Raw genomic sequence first — 21,672 nt, forward strand, 5'->3', positions numbered from 1 at the left:
CCACAGGCAGGGAGCTGGATGGGAAGGGGAGCAGCTGGGACACAAACCAGTGCCCAAATGGGATCCCATTATGTGCAAGACGAGGATTTAGCCACTGAGCTATTGTGCTGGGCCCTCAGTGAATAAATATTTTTATGGGAAGTCTTGATTGGCAATAACAGAAAATCCCTTCTCAGGGATGGCTGATTTCAGGAGTGCAGACCTGCCCAGAGGCCTGGCCCTTGGCACTCACGGTCTTCTCTGTCTATGTCCCCCGCCCGCAATCCTCGGAGTGCCAGGTGAGGTGCCAGCTCACGGCTTCCATTCATGCTGCAGGAACCCAGCCAGACAGAAGCTCGTGCCCTGGGTTCAAGTGCCAAGGCAGAGGGGCAGGCACAGGAGGGTCCCAGGCAGGGGCAGGCACAGAAGAGTCATGCACAGGCTGGGGTGGTCACAGAAGGCCCCGGGTGGGCATAGGTGGGTGCAGGATGATCCAGGCCAGGTTGGGGTGGGCACGGGATTCAGGGCAGGCCAGGGTGGGCACAGGAGGGTCCAGCGTGCAGAGGACGGGTGACCTGGGGCCAGCAGCACCATGATCAAGGTCTGAAGTGGTGCATGGAGCATGGGGCTCCTCTGCCTGCTGTATGCACTCCCTGCAGGACACAGTGCTTACTGTATACATTGAGGCCATTGAGTGCTGTGTACAGAGCACAATGCCTACTGTATGCGCTCCCTACAGGACACAATGCCTGCTGTATACACCAGAGCCCAGTGACTGCTGTATGCACTCCCTGTAGGGTGCAGTGCCCTCTGGACCTCATGTGTTCCCAATGCCCCAGGCAGGCGCACACACAGTGGGTACTCAGTAATGGGTTTTGGGCCCCCGGCCCCATCTCTCCTCTCACCTCCCTCTGACCCTCTGCAGTCCGGCTTACTTCACCCAGCCCAGCCGCCTGGTCGGTCACTGTCCACTGTGTCTTCTGTCCACCTCCTGCCTCCAGATCTCCCGGCTCCTCCCGCGGCTCTGAGCCTACCCATGGTCCCACACAGCCCAGGTGCTGACCCCATCCATGTGGTTATTTGCTGGGGGAATGGGGGCGCCAGCTGCTGCCTGCTGAGGCCCAGACCTCCCCTAGGAGGTCTAGGGGCATCTTGGCCAGCTCTTCCCTAGGCCCCAGAACCCCTCAGCTCCTTCACTCCCTCCCCTCTGTGCACGGCCAGCAGTGGCTTTTCCCATACTTGCCAGTGTGCCCCCACTTGTCCTGGCTGCCTGGAGCCCCTGACTGGGCTGGGCTCCCTGGAGGAGGCCCTCAGGCTGGGCCATGGCCACCCCCAGTCACACAGGATCTCCCCTCCCCACCAGGATGTGCTGTGGTGCCTCTGCCAGGGGTGAAGGGAGGATGGGAGTGGACGTGACCCGCGTGGACAGAGTGTGGGAAACGGTGCTGTCATGGGGGAGGCCTGGAGCTCGGGTGCAACCACCTCTGCTAGGCCCATTGCCCGGTTGGTTAAATTGATGTGGGCTCGGTGGTGAGGGGGCCGAGTCTTTGGGTGGACCCGCGCCTAGCTCAGAAGCACAAAACAAGAGCCTGGCTGGGAGGATGGGTGGTGGTGACAACAACGCCTGGGAATGTGCCCCCCACACCGGGCCCCGGGCCTGTGTCTCTCCCCGCGTGCGCTGGGGCCCGGGTCGGGGAACCCCGGGATGGCACCCAGCTGGCTGGCGGGGTCTCCACTTCCGGGAAGCGGGTGGTGAGCCAACAAGGACTCCCTTGTTGGGGGGGATCCATCCAGAGCGGTACAGCAGGCGTCGGGCCGGCCGAGAGGGGGCAGCGCCGGCGACTCCCGGGGCCCGGGCTGGGCGCCCTGGGTCGGTCGGCGCAGATTCCCGGGCCCTGAGCACGGATGCCCGGAATAGCAGCCCCGGGCTGGACGGTGGGAGCGGTCAGTTCCAAGGTCGCCAGCGGCCCGGACGCCCGCAACCAGGGCACTGCGCGGGGCAGCCCCCCGCGGCGGATCCGCACCGGCCGCGCGAGGGCGCACAGGGGCGCGCGAGGCGGCCGCCCCTCCCTGCCCGGCCGGGCGCGCCCCGGGGACGCTCGCGTGGGAGGGGCCGCCGCGCGCTGCCCACTCCCGCCCCGCACTTCGGGCCCGCCGCTTCCGCCCTCCCGGGAGCCTCCCGCGCTCCACGCAGCGGGTAAGTCCTTGTGTCCGTCCGCGCACTCCTTCGGAGCCGGTTCTGCTGTGCGGGGAAGTGGTGGGGAGGAGAAAGCCGAGCACCGTCCACTCCTCAGCCCCCCACGGGCAAATTGACTCCTACAGGGCTTGTCCGGTCCTGGGCGAGCGGCAGCTAGCAGGCTGGCCCATCACCTCGCGTGCAGTGGGTCGGGGCGGTCGGAGGTCAGTAGGTGCCCTCCCTGTCCTCCAGGCTCCACGCGCGCCCTAGACCCCAGAGCCCGGGCCACCGTGGGGCCGTGCGTTCCCGCCTCCGGTGTCCCCGCGCGTGCCGCCCTGGGGCCGGAGACCTTCGGCCTCTAGCTGCCGTCCTTCAGCCCTGCTGACTGCCCGGCGCCCGAGGTGGCCCCCAGCTTCCGTGCTCACGCCGCCACCAAGTTTCCCCTGCTTCTGGTGCGGGGTCGCATGTGGACATGCAGGCTGGAGGCCCGGGTCTCCAGCTCCTTCCTTCTCTCCTTCCCTCGCCCCCTGACTTCTGCAGGAGGCCCCGGCGCTGCTTGGTCCACACCCTCAAGGATGAGGCCATGACGCCACGCCTGGACCAGGGCCAGGTCACCCCGCCCCGCCCCGCCCTCCCCGGGGCTCCCCGAGGGGAGCCCAGGGGGTGCCGCTGCTGACCCAGCTGCCTCCGCAGCGTCTCCCGGAGCCTCGGGGGTCCTGGCTGTGCTCATGGGGACCCCCAGGCCTGGGGATCCCCACTGGCCGGCCTCTGGCCACGCGGGAAGGTAGACGCAGCTCCGGCGAGGGGGATGGGGGTGGCGGGGTGTCGCTGCGCACTGATTGAGCGCCCGCTGTATACGCTGGAAGCCGAGGTGCCCGTGGTACTGCGAACAGCCATGTGAACCCTTCCTCTCTGGCCCCGCACGGGGGTCCCTTGCAGAGGGCTTCCTTTAGCTGCCAGGAACCACACAGCAGGCAAGGCAGGGCAGGGCCTCAGCCCTCCTTTGCTCCCCCAGACCCCTTCCGGTCCAGAACCTGTTGCTGCTGCTGGGGATCCTCCTGAGCTGTGGCTTGGGGGGCGGTGCTCAGGTAAGGGGGTGTGGCATGAGCCCGAGAGGACCAGGGACCCAGCTCCCCTTCCCCACCCCTGCAGGCTCATTGTGCCTCTCTCGCCCCAAGTAGGGTCCAGGGGAGTGGACCTTGTGGGGGTCCTGGAGCCGCTGTTCCAGCTCCTGCGGCCGGGGCGTCTCGGTGCGCAGCCGGCGCTGCATCCGGTGAGCCGGGGAGCCCAGGGTCCTGCCTCGCCCCGGCCCCAGCACCGCCTCCCGGCCTGCCCACGCTCGCCCGCTGTGCCCTTTAATCCCGCTGATCCCGGTGGAATGCAGGCGTGGCTGGCTGGGGGGGGCGGGTGGGCAGAGAGTGGACAGGCCAGCTGGGGAGACGGAGTCCCTGGGGGTCCTGACCACCCACACGTGAGCCGCCCTGCCCTCCCGCAGGCTTCCCGGGGAAGATCCGTGCTGGGGGGACTCCCACGAGTACCGGCTCTGCCAGCTGCCTGTAAGCTCCGCCCGCCGCCGCGCCCCCTCCCCGGTATCCCCAGATGCTCCCAGTTCGCAGGACACACCGCCCCAGCCTCTCGCTGTCCCCGCAGGACTGCGCCCCCGGGGCCGTGCCCTTCCGAGACCTACAGTGCGCTCTGTACAACGGCCTCCCTGTGCTGGGCACCCACAAGACCTACCAGTGGGTGCCCTTCCACGGCGGTGAGTGCGGGCAGGGATGTGTGAGGGGCCTTGGAGGAGACGCAGGGGGATGGAGGGGCGCGCCGGGGGCACCCCGTGACGACTGCTCCGCCCCCAGCGCCCAACCAGTGCGATCTCAACTGCCTGGCGGAGGGACAAGCCTTCTACCACAGCTTCGGCCGCGTCCTGGACGGCACGCCCTGCAGCCCCGGCGCCCCGGAGCTCTGCGTGGCCGGACGCTGCCTCGTAAGGACCGGGCGGCCGGGCTGCACCAAGACCCCCAGATGCTGCCGGTCGGTGCAGCCTCTCCGGCCCCGCCCACCACAAGGCCCCGCCCCACCTCCCGCCAGGCACCGCCCCTGGTACCCGGGTCCCGCCCTCCCCGCCAGAGTCACGCCCCCGGTGTCAGGGACACGCCCACCTCCCACCAGTGCCACGCCCCTATAACCCAGGTCACGCCCACAGACAGCTGCTCTCGGGACCCGCCCACTTTTCACTTCAGCCACGCCCTCACCACGCTGCCCCGCCCTCTCGTCCTGACCCCGCCTCTCCCTCCCCTACAGTCCCCTGGCTGTGATGGGATTCTGGGATCCGGCGCCACGGAGGACCAATGCGGCCGCTGCGGGGGCGCCGCCGACTCGTGCCTGCGGGTGCAGCGCGTGTTCCGGGACGCGGGTGACTGCCCGTCCCACCCTGCCAGCCCAGCCGCCCTCACCCCGACCCCGCAGCCTCACCCCTCAGCATGACCCCCTCAGCCCGGCCATCCTTAGCCTGACCCCTCAGCCCGACCCCTCAGCCCGGCCATCCTTGGCCTGACCCCTGAGCCCGACCCTGCAGCCTGACCCCTCAGCCTCACTTCTCGGCCGACCCCGCAGCCTCTCCCCTCAGCCTGACCCCCTCAGCCTCACCCCTTGGCCTGACCCCCTCAGCCCGGCCATCCTTAGCCTGACCCCTGAGCCCGACCCCGCAGCCTGACCCTGCAGCCTGACCCCTCAGCCTGACCCCACAGCCTGACCCCCTCAGCCCAGCCACACTTAGCCTGACCCCTGTCAGCATGACGCCCTCAGTCCTGCTGCCCTGTCCTTGGACCCCCGAATCCCTGCCTGGGAGGGTCTCCAATGCCCCCCAGGATCCTCCCCCACCCCGCGTATCACCCTCCAACCCCAGGCCCACTCACGCCTTGCCACCCCTGCAGGTGCCTGGGCCGGGTACTGGAACGTGACACTGATCCCTCAGGGAGCCAGGCACATTCGCGTGGGGCATCGCAGCCACAACCACCTGGGTACAGGGCCCTGGGGCTCGGGGGACTTGGGGGAGTTGGGGACCAGGAGAGCAAGGCCAGGGGGCCCTGGGGTTCCCAGCACTGGGGGGACCTGGTGGGGAGGCCTGGGGATTTGGGGGGCAGAGCCAGGGCTGAGCCTTTCCTTGCAGCGCTGCTGGGAGATGACGGGCATTATGTGTTCAACGGGAATTGGGTGCTCAGTGCGCCTGGCACCTACGAGGTGGCCGGCACCCATGTGGTCTACACTCGCACTGCGGGTCCAGAGGAGACACTGAGCGCCACCGGACCCACCTCCCACGACTTGCTCCTGCAGGTACACCACGGGGTGCGTGGAAGGAGCTCAGGGTGCGACTGAGCCAGAGGGGGTATGGCCAGGGCAGAGGTGGCGTGGGTCGGGCAGAGGGGGTGCAGACCAGACAGAGGCAGTACAGACCAGGTCAGGGGTGCTGGAAAGCCAGCTGGGCCATCGTCATGGTGTCACCAGTGTACTCCATGCAGGTCCTCCTGCGGGAGCCCAACCCTGGCATTGAATTTGAATTCTGGCTTCCCCGGGAGCGCTACGACCCCTTTCAAGCTCAGGCGCAGGCCCTGGGCTGGTCCCTGCGGCAGCCGCAGCCTCGGGAAGTGGAGCCTCGGCCCCCTGAGCCCCCCGCCAGCCCTGTGACCCCGGCCCCAGGTGAGGTGGTCAGAACCCGGCAGGGCAGAGGCGAGGGGTGGGTGGTGGTGAAGCCTGGGTCCCTCACAGCCCCTCCCCTGCAGACCCCTGCCCGCCCTGCCCGGACGCCAGAGGGCGCGCCCACCGGTTACTCCACTATTGTAACAGCGACTTCGGTGAGAGCCCTGCCCACTTCCGCTGCTGGCCTCTGCCCCCTTTCCTGCCCATCCTGGAGGTGCCCCTCTGGCCACGGGGGGTGTTGAAGCTGGCTCAGTGCCTGCCCCACCGCCCCAGTGTTTCAGGCCCGGGTGCTGGGCCGCCGTCGGCACGCCCAGGAGACACGCTACGAGGTGCGCGTGGAACGCATCTACAAGAGCCGTGGGCCGCTGCGGGGCCGTGAGTACGTGTGGGCGCCCGGCCGCTGCCCCTGCCCGCCGTTGGCCCCCCACCACGACTACCTGCTCGCCGTGCGGCGCCTTGTCAGCCCCGACGGCACCCAGGACAGGTTGTTCCTGCCCCAGTCCGGCTACGCCCGGCCCTGGAGCCCTGCCGAGGACAGCCGAGCCCGCCTGGCTGCCCGGCGCTGTCCCGCCTGAGCCTCCATCCCAGCAGCCAAGGACACACGGAGTGGACGCTCCTTCTCGTTTTCACTCTCACCCTGGCTGCCAGGAAGCTCCTGCATGCTCCTGCTGTCCTTCTGGCCTGCCAGGCCGAACTTTAGAGACAGCGTGACCAATACCTGCGTCTCTGGCTCTGTGGACAGCCCGCCCCCACTTCCGTCCTGTCTGGGAGGGAGTCGGGGTGATCTCGAGAACAAACTTGGGTCTGTGGGTGTCCCCTGGCCACTCCCCTTCCCTGCCACACTGGGGATGGTGGGGGTCACTGCCCTGCCTGTGGCTCCTGTAGGGGGCGTTTCCCATGGGGATGACGGATGGACCCATGCGTGCTGCTGGTGCAGGGAGCGGCCCTGTGAGGCTGGAGGAGCAAAGACAGAGGAGGACAATGTGGGGGCAGCCAGGACGGAGGGAAGTCAGGGTCCCTGCAGCCCTGACCTACCACGTGACCCTTGTCCATGCCCTTCCCACTTCTGGGGCTGCGGGGTTGGAGCTGTCTGGGTTGGGGGGGTCCTGGGAGGAGGGGTCAGCAGGCACCTGCTGTGAGGCTGGCACACCTGTGTCATGGCGCCCCCTGGTGGAGGCTGTGGATAAGCAAAGACACCTGCCTTGGGGCTGGAGGCCCCCGGGGCCCGGGTTGGGGTGGCCATTGTGTCCCGGGTGCCATGGGTGAGAATAAATGTGGACCCCTACTTGGTTCCTGAGCTCTCAATGCAACCGAGGAAGTGTGTGGGACGGGACTAGCAGCTCCCCTCCGAGAAAGGGAGGCCAAGGCTGGGCACAGGTGAGTGAGGACCCTGCAGAGTGCCCAGGGCCAGTGCCCACGGCAGTCCGGCTGGGCCAGGTCCAAGCCGCATCCAGAACTCCACATGGGGTCTCCCACCTAGGTGTCAGGGACTCACGCACATGGTCCCCCAGGGTGGGCGTCCCATGGGGAGCTGAGCTCAGCGAACAATTGTCCCTCATGTGGGCAGGCTGTGGGCAGGAGGGCACCCTGGGCCTGACTGTAAGAGTTCACCCGGCTGTGAGTCAGCAGGTACAACAAACCCCAGGCCCCCAACCTGGGGACGTGATGTCGAGGGAAGGATCCGAGATGGAATTGGACCCTGACCCAGCCACCTGCTCACACACAACCTGGGAGCCAGCAGTGACAGCCCAATCCTAGGGCCTCTGTCTGCCACTCTGGTGGGACGCTGGGCCACACAGCCCCGGGGAACCTGGCTTTGACCTCGGGGAATGAGTCAGCAGCAGGTGCGAGATGCAGAACAGTCAGTCGGCCTTCTTTTAAAGGCAAATGAGGAGGGGGAAAGGTCAGGGCTTGTACCTGGTGAGGCAGGTGTGACTCCCCTGTGCTCCCTAGCACACTGACTGGGGCAGGACCCCGCTGAGCCTGGCCCACACCTCCCCCAACCAGAGGGAGAGGCTGGGTAGGCGGGCCAGGAGCCCTCCTGCACCTGCGGTGTGGGCCTGTGCTGGGATGTGGGGGCAGGGGAAACCATTAACCAACCTTGCTCCCTGATAAGACCAAGTCTGCGGCAAAGCAAAGTCCCCCACCTGTCGTCCCGTGCCCCAGGGTGGGGCTCTGGCCATCCCCACTTCCCTGGTCCTCCCATGCCCTGGGGTGGGGCCTTGGCCACCCCCATATCCCTCAGCCTCCATGGCAGGGCCGAGCCCTCGACCTGGCCGGCTCTGTAGGCTCTGTTCCTTACCTCCCTTTGAGGGCACCTCTGCCCACCATACCAGGTTCACTTCCCTGCTGTGTTCTTGCCCACGGACTCACCTCCTTTTTGCCCCAAAGGCACTCCCCAATAATGAGCTTGTCTCAAATTTTCCCCACATCTTTTGGGATTTGGGGGAAGGGGGTATTTGTCTCTTCCCTAGGAGCCTCTGGTTTGGGTTTTTTGATTTACTGATTTGAAAGACAGAGTGACAAAGGGCAAGGACTTCTATCTGCTGATTCGCTCCCTGGATGCCCACCGCGGACAGGGCTGGGCCTGGGTAAAGCTGGGAGCTTAGAATGCTTTGGCAGGGAACTAGATTGGAGCTAGAACAGCTGGCACTCGAACCAGCTCCCACTGGGACGCCAGCATTTGTAGGCATCGCCCAAACCTACTACACCATAGTGCCGGCCATTCTGGAAGTTTCTAAAACAGACTGAGGTGAGTGCTTGGGGCCACAGTCCCTGCCACCCACATGGGAGGCCCAGAGCAGGCTCCTGTCGGCAGGCCACGACTCTACCCTGAGCCCTGCGTGGCTGAAGAGGTCCCAGGGACGTGGCCGAGCTCATGCCCAAGAGGAACAGACATGGACAGAAGGGCATGTAAGAACTGGGTTGCACCTGCTCCCAGAAGCCCCTCGCCTGCCTGGGCTCCCCTCCCCAGCACGGATGACACGGGCCTGGTCACCACAGCCTTTATTGTGTTGCCCTAGCAGGCCGGGTACCCGAGCTGCCAGCAGCGCTGTAGGCAGTGCAGCCCGTGGCCGGGCCAGGCGCAGGCCATCTCGGTGCTGGACTCCGATGAGTACCCCAGGGAGGACTCCGAGCAGCAGGGTGCATTTGGCTGGGGCATGGAGGTAGTGCTCCACTTGGTGCGTGGCCATCGGCTGGTCTGAGGGGCCTCGGTTCCCAGCTCACTTGGGGCCTCGTCAGGGGGCTGGGCAGAGGTGGAGCGGGCACTGGAAGTCTGCTGGTTGCGCTGCTTAGAGCGGGCACTGGGAGCTTGCCGGCTACCCTGTGAAGGACGCTGCCTGCGCCCCTGCCGGGCTCCCGCCGGCCTGGTGGCCAGGATGGAGCGGGGCTGGTGCAGCTGGGGCTGGCTGGAGGAGATGCCGTGTGCCCGTGCCTGGGCTCGTCCCCGAGCCTGGCCACGAAGCTTGCCCTGGACCTTGCTGGGCATTCGGGAGCCGCTGGCGGAGCCTGAGGCCACGTAGCCCTGGGAGCCGGAGCTGTGGCCATCTGGGGAGTGGGATGGGGAGCTGCTGGAGCTGAGTGGCGGCGAGGTCCCGGGGGCCTTGTCCTGGCTGGAAGAGCTAGACAGGAGCTCGGTGGAGTCGGAGGACAGCTGGGGGATCATGGAGCTGTCCTGGCTGGCTTCAGATGGTAGCTGGGGGCCTGGTGAGCTGCCCTTCTTGCTGGCATCTGGTGGTGGCTGGGGGCCTGGTGAGCTGCCCTTCTTGCTGGTATCAGGTGGCAGCTGAGAGCCAGAGGAGCTGCCCTTCTTGCTGGCATCGGTAGATGACTGGGGGCCTGGTGAGCTGCCCTTCTTGCTGGCCCCGGGGTCTGAGTATGGGCTGGAATGCTTTTTCACTTGTCCTGGTGTGCTGGGCTCAGGCCGGCTTTGGCTGCAGAGAGAGGGACGGGGTCAGGGGTCAGCCACACGCATGCCCAGGCTTGCCCACACACACATACACACATGTATGTGTGCAGCCCCTGACCCCCAGGGTTACATACGGTCAGCCTCGAGGGCAGCAGAGGGTCCGGCCCCTGCTGGAATGACGCGGGCCCGGCTGCGAGCCAGAGCCTGTAACACTGTTCCCCGAATGCGTGCGGGAGAGAAGTGGCCAGTGAGAGAGGAGCAGACAGCAAGCAGGAGCAGCCATGCGGGGGTGGGGACAAGGCCAGGCTGACAGGAGACCCCCCCGCCCCCCCCACCCCCTGCATCACGCACCGTCCCGGGCTAGGCCTGCCGCCGTGTCCAGCACTCGCCCGCTGAGACGACTCACGGCGGTGTCCACTGCCACGTGATGTTTTAGAAAGAGCGGCCGCACGAGCCGCTGATAGAGCAGGAGGGCACCGTTCCAGGGCCCGGGTGTCATGCAGAACAACAGGAAGGCGCACTGTGGGTGTGGGGGGGGTCACCCCCAGGGGGCAGAGGTCAAGCTCAGGTCCGTGATGGCCCCGGGTCAGGGGTCACCTCCCTCCCCGGCGTCCCCGGGCCCACCTTGCCCACGTAATAGAAAGGGAACCAGGACAGGAGCAGATCGCTGAAGAACTCGGCCAGACTGAACAGGGCGTACACGACCCAGTAGGTGAGCCACACAGTGTCGTCCTCCTTGCTTGAGCTTTCGATGGCTTTGATTCTGTGGGTGGCATGGCCCCGTCAGGGCTGGGGGTCCACACAGTGCCGCCCCTCCCCGCCACTGCTGCCCTAGCCCACCAGCACTCACGAAGCATATGCGGGGTACACAAATCCGATGAGGTTGCACAGCAGGGGTGCCCCGTAGCCGAACAGAAGATACAGGCTTAGCAGAGAGACAACTCCTGCAGGTGGGGGCCGGGGGACAGCCTGAGTGACCCAGGGCCAGCCAGGACTCCGGGGCGCGGGGGCACTGTGAGTCACCCAGAGCCAGCCGGGGACTGGGGTCCCACATGGTGGATGGCTGCTACCATAGCTGCCCCAGGGAAGGGCTGGGAGAACATGGCGAGGCATCCTGGGTACGGCAGAGCAAGGAGCTGGGGTACTCCAATTGTGACAGCCCTAACACCCCCAGACACCCAACCTCGCCTTCCAGAGTGATGGGCGCTCTGTCTCCCTTGGGGAGGGGTGGGGTCGGTCCCTCTGCCCCCTGGAGTCTCTGCGGGCACAGCTGCCCACTCAGGCCCTGGGCCATGATTGATCTGATGGACACAGCGGAGCTGGGCACCCCACGTGCTCGGCTGCCGCCCCTGCTTTCTGCAGGAAGTGGACCGTTGGCGGGTCCAAGGTCAGAGCCGCCGTGTTCCATCTGCTGGCCCTGGGCGGCTGCTGGGGCCAGGGCCCTGGCGAGTGCTCCCCCAGCACCCCCTGTGTAAATCCACCTTCCTGCAGGCTCAGCAGAAGCAGGATGTAGGGCTGGGTAAGCCCCAGAGAGCGGCAACAGATGGGTGTGTGCAGTGTGTCCCTGTGTGTGCTCCTGGGCCGCTGCTCCAGACCACACAAGCCCCTTCCTCTCCCCTCAGCATGCCCCCCAGCCCCCAGTGACTCCTAGCCTGGCCAGCTGGCCTCTCCCGGCCCGTGCCCTGTGACCTAAACCCCTCCCCTCTGGAACCAGAAACGAGTAATACAAGAACAGAGGTCAGGGGCCCCATGTGCCCATGCAGGGTGTGTGTGTGGGGATGTGTGGGGGTGCGGTGTGGCCTGGGCCTGCTGGCCAGGAGCCACTGACCGACCATGGACCTTGCTCAGCCTGTCTGGCCGGCAGGGAGATGGGAGAAAATTGACCTCCCGGGCAGAGAGACACGTCCAGCAGGGCTACCCAGGCGTGGACCTCTGCCTGCCCGATAGGGGCAGGAGCAGGGGTTGTGCGGGGAAGGACAGACGGGAGCCTTGTGTCTGCTGTCCATGGCCTTGGCCCCGGGCAGTCCCACCCTCGTCCTCCAGATCTCAGGCCAGAGTCCCCTGTCCTTTGTTCATTTCGCCAGCCATGGGGCAGTTCGACAGACCCACCATCCCTACCCACCCCACCCCCTGGCCACTGGCACCTCTGGGGCAGCTGGCCGGATCCCCAACCCTGGCACCCTGACCCTGGCACTCCAGGGGCAACTGGATAGACCCTGACACTGGCAACCCCTGGGGAGCTGGACGGACCTCTTACCCCTGGCAGCCCCCGGGGGGAGCTGAACGGACCCCCAACCCTGACATCCCGACCCAGGCACCCCTGGGGCAACTGGATAGACCCTGACCCTGGCACTCTGGGGACAACTGGATAGACCCTGACCCCTGGCACCCCTACCCCGGCACTTCCGGGGAGCTGGACGGACCCCTGGCCATCCTGACCCCTGACCCCCGACCCCCGGCCGAGGCTCACCCACGGCGAGATAGCGCTTCTCGACTCCGGTCTTGACTTCGAGCGCTCGGAGCGCCCCGGCGGCAGGGTTCTCCTCTTCCAGAAACCGCTCGAAGCGTTGACGTAGAGCGTCCATGGCCGCGGCGAGCCCGGGGCTGAGAGCTGGAGCTCGCCGCCCGGCCCGCGCACCGGCTGCGCAGCGCCCGCGCCCCCGCCTGGCCCTTGGCCGGCCCGCCGCTGTCCGGCCCGGCCGCCGCTGTCCCCGCCCCCGCCGCCGCTGTCCCCGCCCCCGCCGCCGCTGTCTCCGCCCCTGCCGCCGCGGTCTCCGCCCCCGACCCCCCGCGCCGGCCAATGGGAGGGCAGGGCGGACAAAGGAGGTGGGGCCTGCCCCGTCTCCCTCGCCGCATCGCCCTCTGGCGGCCCGAGGGTGCCGCCGCAGCCACGCGGCCGGCGGCCAGCCGCCAGCGCCGATTGGCGGAGCAGAAAATGGTACGTAGCTGATTGGACTGGACAGCGTCAGGAGGCGGGGATTATTGGCTGCACCGTTGCCGGGGGGTGGGGCCGGGGAGGGCGGGGCCTGAGAAAGAGCCTGACTGAGGAGCTGAGTGGGCGGGGGGGGGAAGCGGTTCTGTGGGCGGGGCTTCCGCGTAAGACCATTTCCGATTGGAGCAGAGAGGCTGCGGGCCTCGAGGGAGGTGGACGTGGGGCGTGGCCGCCGTCGGCGGTTGCCATGGCTCCGGGGGCGGTGGCGGTTTGGCCGGGGGCGGGGCTTGCGCGGAGGCCCCGCCTCGCCGCGGCCCCGCCCCCGCCGCCATGGGGCCCGCCCCGGCTGCGCTGCTGTGTCTGCGCCTGGGCCTGGTCCTGGGCCTGCTGGACGGGGCGCTGGACGGGGCGCTGGCCGCGGGTCTGGCCGCCCCGGTCTATGTCAGCAGCTGGGCCGTGCGTGTGTCCCAGGGCCCCCGGGAGGCCGAGCGCCTCGCTCGCAAATTCGGCTTCGTCAACTTGGGGCAGGTGGGTGGGGAGGCGCGAGGCGAACCCCCAAGACCTGAATGATGGAGGGGATGTCTCCCAGGCTTGCCCCCTCTTCCGTGAAAGCCAGGAACCCCCAACCCGCTCGCCTGCCCCACTTGAGCATGTGCAGGCCCTAGGACCCGAAGCTGGTGGCAGGTGCCGAGCCGGGGCAGGTGGTCTCCTATGGGGGTAGGGAGAGCCAGCCCTGGCCATCCTACCTGCCTGTCCTGCCTCAGCCATGTGTGGGCTCCAGGACCCGATGCTGTCACCCGTAGGTGCCAGGCCGGGGCAGGTGGTGAGGGTGTGTGTGTGTAGTGGGGGGTCCCCTCTAGGGGTGGGGACAGCTGATCCCAGCCAGCCCACATGGGCTACTCTGCACATTCCCAGATCTTCCCCGATGGGCAGTACTTCCACCTGCGGCACCGGGGCATGGTCCAGCAGGCCCTGACCCCGCACTGGGGCCACCATGTACGCCTCAAGAAAGAACCCAATGTGAGTATGCCCTCCCAGGGGAGCCCTGACCCCTGATGCTGTGTGTCGGGGTTAGACCCTCGTGTCCAGGGGGGCAGGGTCTGGGTCCCCCAGGCTGTGTCTGTGAGCTGTAGGCCAGCCAGCCAGCAGCCCCTGGATGGGGTCTGGGTCCCCCGGGCTGTGTCTGTGAGCTGTAGGCCAGCCAGCCAGCGGCCCCTGGATGGGGTGTGGGTCCCCCGGACTGGGTCTATGAGCAGCCCCTCCTGCCCCACACCCTGCCAGGTGCAGTGGTTCCAGCAGCAAACACTGCTGAGACGGGTCAAGCGCTCCCTTGCAATGCCCTCGGACCCTTGGTTCCGCCAGCAGTGGTACATGGTGAGCTGTGGGGTGTGCCCGTGGGGGGACGAGGTCCAGCCCCGTGCTGGCCCGCACTGACTGCTGGGGCTTTCTGACCCTGCACAGAACCAGGAGATGAAGTCGGATTTGAACGTGCTTCAGGTGTGGAATCAGGGCCTGACGGGTCAGGGCGTCGTGGTGTCCGTGCTGGATGATGGGATTGAGAAGGACCACCCTGATCTCTGGGCCAACTATGTGAGTGAGGAGTGGGCAGCCTGGGTAGGGGCTTCCCCCGGCTCTCAGCCCTGACCTGCCACCCTGCACGTGTCCACCACCCGCCCCAGGACCCCCTGGCCAGCTACGACTTCAATGATTATGACCCGGACCCTCAACCTCGTTACACGGCCAATGATGAGAACCGGTGAGCTTGGGTCCTGCGGGAGGGCCTGGCAGCAGCCCTGACACACAAAGCGACCATGATGGATGGCTTTGGCCCTGCCCACAGGCACGGGACCCGTTGTGCTGGAGAGGTGGCGGCCGCCGCCAACAACGGCTTCTGTGGTGCAGGCGTGGCCTTCAACGCCCGCATTGGAGGTACCCAGCGCGGTGGGGATGCTCCAGGGGGTCCCTGGGACAGGTGGAGGGGGCTGTGGCATGTACCCCCTTCTCCTGTAATCAGCCCAGGACTTTAGACCCCAGGACAGCGGGGGAAGCTGGCCAGTGAGTGATACAAGTGGAGGGGCAGGGCCAGCGTGAGGAGCCCAGAGCATTGATGTGGGGCGGGTCAGGGTGGGCATGGAGCATGTAGGGGTGCTAGGATGGGGCCTGTGGAGCATGTTGCACTCTGGGGGAGTCCGGTTGGAAGCTAGGGGCCGGCTGGGGCGTGGCTAGGGGCCTCCAACAGGCCCCCCACGACCCCCAGGAGTGCGCATGCTGGACGGGACCATCACGGACATCACCGAGGCGCAGTCACTGAGCCTGCAACCACAGCGCATCCACATCTACAGTGCGAGCTGGGGCCCCGAGGACGACGGCCGTACCGTGGACGGCCCGGGCCTCCTCACCCGCAAGGCCTTCTGGCATGGCGTGACCAAGGTGAGGAGGAACCGGTGACACCCGTACACGCACCCCGCAGCCCCCCACCCCACGGAGATGCCTGGCCCACACCAGCTGGCCAGCCAGCCAGCTGCCCACCGCCTCCTGCTCCTGCCCCAGGGCCGCGGCGGGCTGGGCACACTCTTCGTCTGGGCCTCTGGCAATGGTGGGCTGCATTACGACAACTGTAACTGCGACGGCTACACCAACAGCATCTACACGCTGTCGGTGGGCAGTGCCACACAGCAGGGCCACGTGCCCTGGTATAGCGAGGCCTGTGCATCCACCCTCACCACCACCTACAGCAGTGGCGTGGCCACCGACCCGCAGATCGTGAGTGCTGGGGAGGCGGGGCAGGGTCCAGAGGTGGGTCAGGCCTTCCCCCCACCAGGCCAGGCCACCCCATCCCCAGGCCTGGTTATCCCCACCCCCAGGACTGGCCTCCCCCATCCCCAGGCCTCGCTGCCCCCACCCCCAGGACTGGCCTCCCCCACCACCAGGCCTCGCTGCCCCCACCCCAGGACTGGCCTCCCCCACCCCCGGGCCTGGCTGCCCCCATCCCAGCCCCCTGTGTCCCGAATCTCCCCCACACAGCCCTGCACTCCTGACCTTCTGAACATGCATGCGCCCTGTCTTCACGATATACCCCGCCAAGGCACCCCAAGTCCTGCCCTACCTACGCCCAGGTCACCACAGACTTGCACCACCAGTGCACGGACAAGCACACGGGCACCTCGGCCTCAGCCCCACTGGCTGCCGGCATGATCGCCCTGGCACTGCAGGCCAAGTAGGTGACCGCCAGGGCATCTGCCCACCTGCCAGCCTTCCCATGCAGGACCCCCTGGCCCCCAGGGACAGGCCCCTGCTCACCCGGCCTTCCTGTCCCCAGCCCTTTCCTGACCTGGAGGGACATGCAGCACCTGGTGGTCCGTGCTTCCAAACCCGCCCAGCTTCAGGCTGAGGACTGGACGACAAACGGTGTGGGGCGCCAAGGTGGGGGGGACCCCAGAGCTGAGGGGCAGTGACGAGGTGGGGGGACCCTGGAGGTGGGGGGAATGCCAAAGTGTGCGGGACCCTGGAGCTGGGGGCGGGCAGTGCTGAGGTGTGAGGGACCCTGGAGGTGGGGGTGTGCCGAGGTATGTGGGACCCCAGCGCTGGGGGTACCCCAGTGCTGAGATGTGGGGGATCCAGGAGCTGGAAGGGTTACCATGGACCCCAGGCCGTGACAGGTGCGCCTCTACACAGTGAGCCATCACTATGGCTATGGGCTGCTAGACGCGGGACTGCTGGTGGACCTGGCCCGCAGATGGCTGCCCACCTGGTCCCAGAAGAAGTGTGTTATCCGGATCGTGCGCAGCCCCACGTGAGCCCCGATCCTGCCCCCTGTGTGATGGAGGAGGGGGCTGACACCTCGGGCCTGTCCCCTGTGTGTGTGATGGGAGGAGGGGGTGCACGCCCCGGGCCCTGCCCCCTGTGTGACCGAGGAGGGGGCTGACACCTCGGGCCTGTCCCCTGTGTGTGTGATGGGAGGAGGGGGTGCACGCCCCGGGCCCTGCCCCCTGTGTGGCGGAGAAGGGGGCGTATGCCCGGGTCTGCCCCCCCGTGTGACGGTCGCCCACGGCCCCCAGCCCCATCCTGCCGCGGATGCACGTGAGGCAGATCGTGTCCGCCTGCGTCGGCCACCACAACTTCATCCGCTCGCTGGAGCACGTGCAGGTGCAGCTGTGGCTGTCCTACAGCCGCCGTGGGGACCTGGAGATCTCCCTCACCAGCCCGCTGGGCACCCGCTCCACGCTCGTGGCCATCAGGTGAGGCTCGCCGCGGTTCCCGCCTCTGCCCAGCTGGCCCAGTGCTGCCCCATGCACACCAGGCTCTGTCCACGAGCACCTGCCCCACCCATCTGTCCCAGACCCCTAGATGTTAGTGACCAGGGCTACAAGAACTGGATCTTCATGTCCACGCACTTCTGGGACGAGGCCCCTCAGGGCCTGTGGACGCTGAGCCTGGAGAACAAGGGCTACTATTTCAACACGGGTGAGGGCCGGGTGGGGAAAGGGTGAGGGCTGGGCAGCACCGGGCAGGGGCTGGGTGGGCACACCATGGGTGCGCAGTGACCTGGGACAGGTGAGCATGCAGAGCCAGCACACAGTGACAGGGGAGCCGTACATGTGTCGGGGCACCGTTGGGGATGGAGCAGGGCCTCTGGTGGGGCCACGCTGCCCTCCGTCTGCCACCGTCCATGCCCTGCCCGCCGTGACCTTGCCTCAGGAACGCTGCGCCGCTACACACTGCTGCTTTATGGAACGGCCGAGGACATGACAGCGCGGCCCTCGGGCCCCCAGGTGACCGGGCAGTGAGGGACACAGAGGGCCGTGCTAGAGTGAGCAGCAGCTGCTGCCCAGCCAAGCAGACAGATGGATGCAAGTGTGGCCCAGGGCGGGTGGGAGGGTGGTGGGCGTGTCACGGTCCCTGGTCAACTAAGTCCGCACCACCCCCACCCTGCCCACCTTGCATAGAACACCTCCCACCCGCTGACACCCTCGGCCCACCCCACGTCTCCTCCCACGGGCGACAGCACCACCTCAGCGACACCCAGCAGGCGGTGACCACAGGGGCCTGGCACCTGGCCGTGTCTCCCCATGCATTGGACGCCTGCTCCCCACCTCTGTGTGAACAAGCCAGCAGCTGCTGACCATGACGGCCCAGCCGGGGGCCAGGACGCCGGCCCCAGAGAGAAGATGGGGTCAGTGGAACCTCCTGGTTCTGGGCGAGACAGAGGACAGAGAGAGGGCAGAGAAAGGAGGCCTGTTACATATTTTGGGGTGGGTGGGTTTGGGCCTGATGATGAACCTGCCCCAGTCCAGGAGCAGACAGGTGGAGGGACACGACCTGGACCCTCGGGCCAGCAGCTGGTCCCACTCTGGGGTTGCAAATAAAGGTTGCCTAGAAAGTGCCCCAGCACGTGGCTTCCTGGGGGTATGGTGGCAGGCACCGGCCGGAGCCCAGGAGGAGGGGAGCAGCTGGGAACTCGGGCTGAAGGCCGCAGGGAGCAGGCCAGGTCCACTGTGTGGGGTTGGGGTGGCACTTGGGCGCCCCAAGGAGGCCTGGTAGCCTGTCATGCACCCTCGTCACACCTCAGGGGAGTGTGTGCAGACCCCGGCTCACCCGCAAACCCAGTCCACAAGCCCCCTAAGAGAGGTGCCATTGGCGAGTCCACCGCCAAGGCAGCGTCGTTCGCCCGCGGCGCAGTGCGGGGCGCCCCCGGGGCCTGCCTTTGCGCAGGGTGAGCCCAGGGCTGCACCTGCAGACACCCGTCACGTCGGCTGGCGGCTGCGCGGCCCCTTTAAGGGGGCGGGGCCTGCCGGCGTCGCGTGCCGCGAGCGGGGCGAGACCGCGGCCGGAAGCGGGCGGCCGGAAGCGGAAGGCCGGACGTGGCGCTGAGAAGTGGCGGCTGCACCCCGTTCCCGTTCGGGGAGCCGCTTCCCGACACCGGCATGGGCTCCAAGGCCAAGAGGCGCGTGGCGCTGCCCACCCGCCCGGCGCCCCCCACGGTGGAGCAGATCCTGGAGGACGTGCGAGCCGCGCCGGCCGACGACCCGGTGTTCACGGCAGGTGGGGGCGCGGGGTGCTGAAAGGGTGAGAGGAGGTGAGGGTGCAGGGGTGGGAGGGGAGGTGAAGGGTGCAGGGGGTTGTGAGGGAGAGGTGAGGGGGTAGGGGAGTGTTGAGGGAGAGGTGAGGGGTGCAGGGAATGTGAATGAGGTGCGGGGTGCAGGGGAATGTTGAGGGAGAGATGAGGGGCGCAGGGGGGTGTGAGGGAGAGGTGAGGGGTGCAGGGGGGTGTGAGGGAGAGGTGAGGGGCGCAGGGGCGTGTGAGTGAGAGGTGAGGGTTGCAGGGGGGTGTGAGGGAGAGGTGGGGGTGCAGGGGGGTTGTGAGGGAGAGGTGAGGGGCGCAGGGGGTGTGAGGGAGAGGTGAGGGGTGCAGGGGCGTGTGAGGGAGAGGTGAGGGGCGCAGGGTGTGTGAGGGAGAGGTGAGGGGCGCAGGGGCGTGTGAGGGAGAGGTGAGGGGCGCAGGGTGTGTGAGGGAGAGGTGAGGGTTGCAGGGGGGTGTGAGGGAGAGGTGAGGGGTGCAGGGGCGTGTGAGGGAGAGGTGAGGGGTGCGGGGGGTGTGAGGGAGAGGTGAGGGGTGCAGGGGAGTGTGAGGAGAGTGAGGGTGCAGGGGGTGTGAGGAGAGGTGGGGTGCAGGGGGTGTGAGGGAGAGGTGAGGGGTGCAGGGGCGTGTTGAGGGAGAGGTGAGGGGTGCAGGGGGTTGTGAGGGAGAGGTGAGGGGTGCAGGGGGGTGTGAGGGAGAGGTGAGGAGTGCAGGGGCGTGTGAGGGAGAGGTGAGGGGTGCAGGGGGGTGTGAGTGAGAGGTGAGGGGTGCAGGGGCGTGTGAGGGAGAGGTGAGGGGTACAGGGGGTTGTGAGGGAGAGGTGAGGGGTGCAGGGGGTGTTAGAGTCCGGGCTAAAGCCCCTGGTCTCAGGGTGCGAGCCAGTCAAGCCCCAGAGAACGACCAAGAGTCTCGCTGGTAATGCAAACAGCAAACAGTGTATTGCGCCAGCGTGCTGGGCCAGACCGCACCGGGGGCACGCAGGCCAGCCAAGCGGGGCGGTCGGACCCCGAGCAGCCCAAGACAGAAGCTTCTCTAGGCGCTTCTGGGCTGGGAAATTCATCAGAAGGCAGGCCCAGGCAGCCTGTTCTGTTCCTGTACCCGTTATCTATGGCTCATCCCATCCCCACACCCTGCTCTTCCTCCTGTTCCTGGGACCGGCGAAGAATGGTGCCCTTGCCCCCCTGCACCTGGATGCACAAAGCTGCGGGACAGCAAAGAACGGATTTATCACTAACGCGGAATCCTCCCAAGCTCCAGGCTCCTCCTGGCCTGGCAAAGCAGCAGTTTTCTCTACACAAAGGAACCTCACACTGCCCAACAATAGCATTTTACCCACACTCTAACAGTGTGGGAGAGAGATGAGGGGTGCAGGTGTGTGAGGGAGGGGTGAGGGGGAATGTGAGGAGAATGTTGGGGGTGCTAGAAAGTTGAGTGTGGGGGTGCAGGGGTTGCTGCATACACAGTGAGGGGTGCAGGGAGCTGCGGGGAGTCAGGGAGGGGGTGGCAGGGGGCACTGCGGGCCAGCCCCAGTATCGGGGAGTCAGGGAGTGTCGGTGGGGGGGGCACTGCGGGCCCAGCCCCAGTATCTGGGAGTCAGGGAGGGAGTGTCGGGGGGCACTGCGGGCGCAGCCCCAGTATCGGGGAGTCAGGGAGTGTCGGTGGGGGGGGCACTGCGGGCCCAGCCCCAGTATCTGGGAGTCAGGGAGAGTGTGGCAGGGGGCACTGCGGGCGCAGCCCCAGTATCGGGGAATCAGGGAGGGGGTGGCAGGGGGCACTGCGGGCGCAGCCCCAGTATCTGGGAGTCAGGGAGAGGAGGGCAGGGGGCACTGCGGGCGCAGCCCCAGTATCTGGGAGTCAGGGAGAGGAGGGCAGGGGGCACTGCGGGCCCAGCCCCAGTATCTGGGAGTCAGGGAGAGGAGGGCAGGGGGCACTGCGGGCCCAGCCCCAGTATCTGGGAGTCAGGGAGAGGAGGGCAGGGGGCACTGCGGGCCCAGCCCCAGTATCTGGGAGTCAGGGAGAGGAGGGCAGGGGGCACTGCGGGCCCAGCCCCAGTATCTGGGAGTCAGGGAGAGGAGGGCAGGGGGCACTGCGGGCGCAGCCCCAGTATCGGGGAGTCAGGGAGGGAGTGTCGGGGGGCATTTTGGGCCCAGCCGAGCCCCTCATCGAGGTGACCGGGGTACTCTCCCCTGGAGCTGCGGGCGGTGAGTGTGGTGCCCGAGGGGGTCAGCCGCCCGTGTGCACAGCCTCCCTGCAGTCGGGGGCGCAGGGGGTCACAGCGGCCCTGACGCCCTGCCCGTCCGGCCCCCCAGGCGCCCCCCGGCCGACCGAGGACCCTGAGGCCCCGCGGGAGCAGCTGTACCTGCAGAGCCGAGCCTTCGTGGCGGCCAACGCGCGCCTGCAGCAGGCGGGCAAGGCGCTTGGACTGCGGTGCCAGGGCCTGCTGTGCGCGGGGCAGCAGCTGGAGCGCGACATGGACCAGCTGGCACGGGCCACGCTGCCCGGGGCCCCGGCTGCCTCCTCCGGCTGAGCCCGCCCAGCCTGGACACACCCAGGACTGACACCCACCCACCCAGGCAGCCTGGACACGCCCTGGGGTCACCCCAGGCTCACCCCCACCCACCCACCCGGCCTGGAGTCACCCCGGGGCTCACCCCCACCCACCCGGCCGGCCTGGGGTCACCCCGGGGCTCACCCCCACCCACCCACCCGGCCTGGGGTCACCCCGGGGCTCACCCCCACCCACCCACCCGGCCTGGGGTGACCCCGGGGCTCACCCCCACCCACCCACCCGGCCTGGGGTCACCCCGGGGCTCACCCCCACCCACCCACCCGGCCTGGGGTCACCCCGGGGCTCACCCCCACCCACCCACCCACCCGGCCTGGGGTCACCCCGGGGTTCA

The 21,672-nt window shown here is 67.7% G+C and overlaps 4 protein-coding genes across 5 annotated transcripts; 3 read left to right on the plus strand and 1 right to left on the minus strand.

The window, feature by feature from the left end:
• The first annotated feature begins 2,159 nt into the window (after positions 1–2,159).
• On the plus strand, positions 2,160–6,829 carry ADAMTSL5 (ADAMTS like 5). Its single transcript, XM_040990315.1, has 13 exons — positions 2,160–2,176; positions 2,696–2,939; positions 3,171–3,243; positions 3,337–3,428; positions 3,651–3,711; positions 3,806–3,914; positions 4,012–4,139; positions 4,457–4,568; positions 5,089–5,175; positions 5,325–5,488; positions 5,674–5,851; positions 5,935–6,006; positions 6,125–6,829. Exons 2-13 carry the CDS (start codon positions 2,884–2,886, stop codon positions 6,424–6,426), a joined length of 1,434 nt encoding a protein of 477 aa, XP_040846249.1. The 5' UTR covers positions 2,160–2,176; positions 2,696–2,883; the 3' UTR covers positions 6,427–6,829.
• Positions 6,830–9,694: 2,865 nt separating this feature from the next.
• Positions 9,695–12,399, minus strand: REEP6 (receptor accessory protein 6). Its single transcript, XM_040990316.1, has 5 exons — positions 12,232–12,399; positions 10,612–10,705; positions 10,386–10,524; positions 10,113–10,281; positions 9,695–9,786 (listed from the first exon to the last, which is right to left on the minus strand). Exons 1-5 carry the CDS (start codon positions 12,344–12,346, stop codon positions 9,749–9,751), a joined length of 555 nt encoding a protein of 184 aa, XP_040846250.1. The 5' UTR covers positions 12,347–12,399; the 3' UTR covers positions 9,695–9,748.
• Positions 12,400–12,561: 162 nt separating this feature from the next.
• PCSK4 (proprotein convertase subtilisin/kexin type 4) lies at positions 12,562–17,480 on the plus strand. The gene is made up of 15 exons (XM_040990210.1): positions 12,562–12,699; positions 12,883–13,221; positions 13,609–13,713; positions 13,975–14,067; positions 14,155–14,283; positions 14,373–14,449; positions 14,534–14,622; positions 14,951–15,123; positions 15,244–15,456; positions 15,810–15,910; positions 16,013–16,116; positions 16,369–16,486; positions 16,752–16,931; positions 17,033–17,157; positions 17,392–17,480. Exons 1-15 carry the CDS (start codon positions 12,562–12,564, stop codon positions 17,478–17,480), a joined length of 2,073 nt encoding a protein of 690 aa, XP_040846144.1.
• Positions 17,481–18,560: 1,080 nt separating this feature from the next.
• On the plus strand, positions 18,561–21,356 carry CUNH19orf25 (chromosome unknown C19orf25 homolog). 2 transcript variants are annotated; one of them, XM_040990317.1, is made up of 2 exons: positions 18,561–18,735; positions 21,049–21,356. In XM_040990317.1, exons 1-2 carry the CDS (start codon positions 18,618–18,620, stop codon positions 21,297–21,299), a joined length of 369 nt encoding a protein of 122 aa, XP_040846251.1. In that variant the 5' UTR covers positions 18,561–18,617; the 3' UTR covers positions 21,300–21,356. The 2 variants fall into 2 exon arrangements, with proteins under 2 accessions (XP_040846251.1, XP_040846253.1); XM_040990319.1 differs by having other exon boundaries at positions 21,082–21,356.
• The last annotated feature ends 316 nt before the right edge of the window (positions 21,357–21,672 follow it).

The sequence above is a fragment of the Ochotona curzoniae genome, unplaced genomic scaffold (genome assembly GCF_017591425.1).
Source record: "Ochotona curzoniae isolate NIBS_2020 unplaced genomic scaffold, NIBS_Ocur_1.0 contig_605, whole genome shotgun sequence".
Taxonomy (NCBI): Eukaryota; Metazoa; Chordata; class Mammalia; order Lagomorpha; family Ochotonidae; genus Ochotona; species Ochotona curzoniae.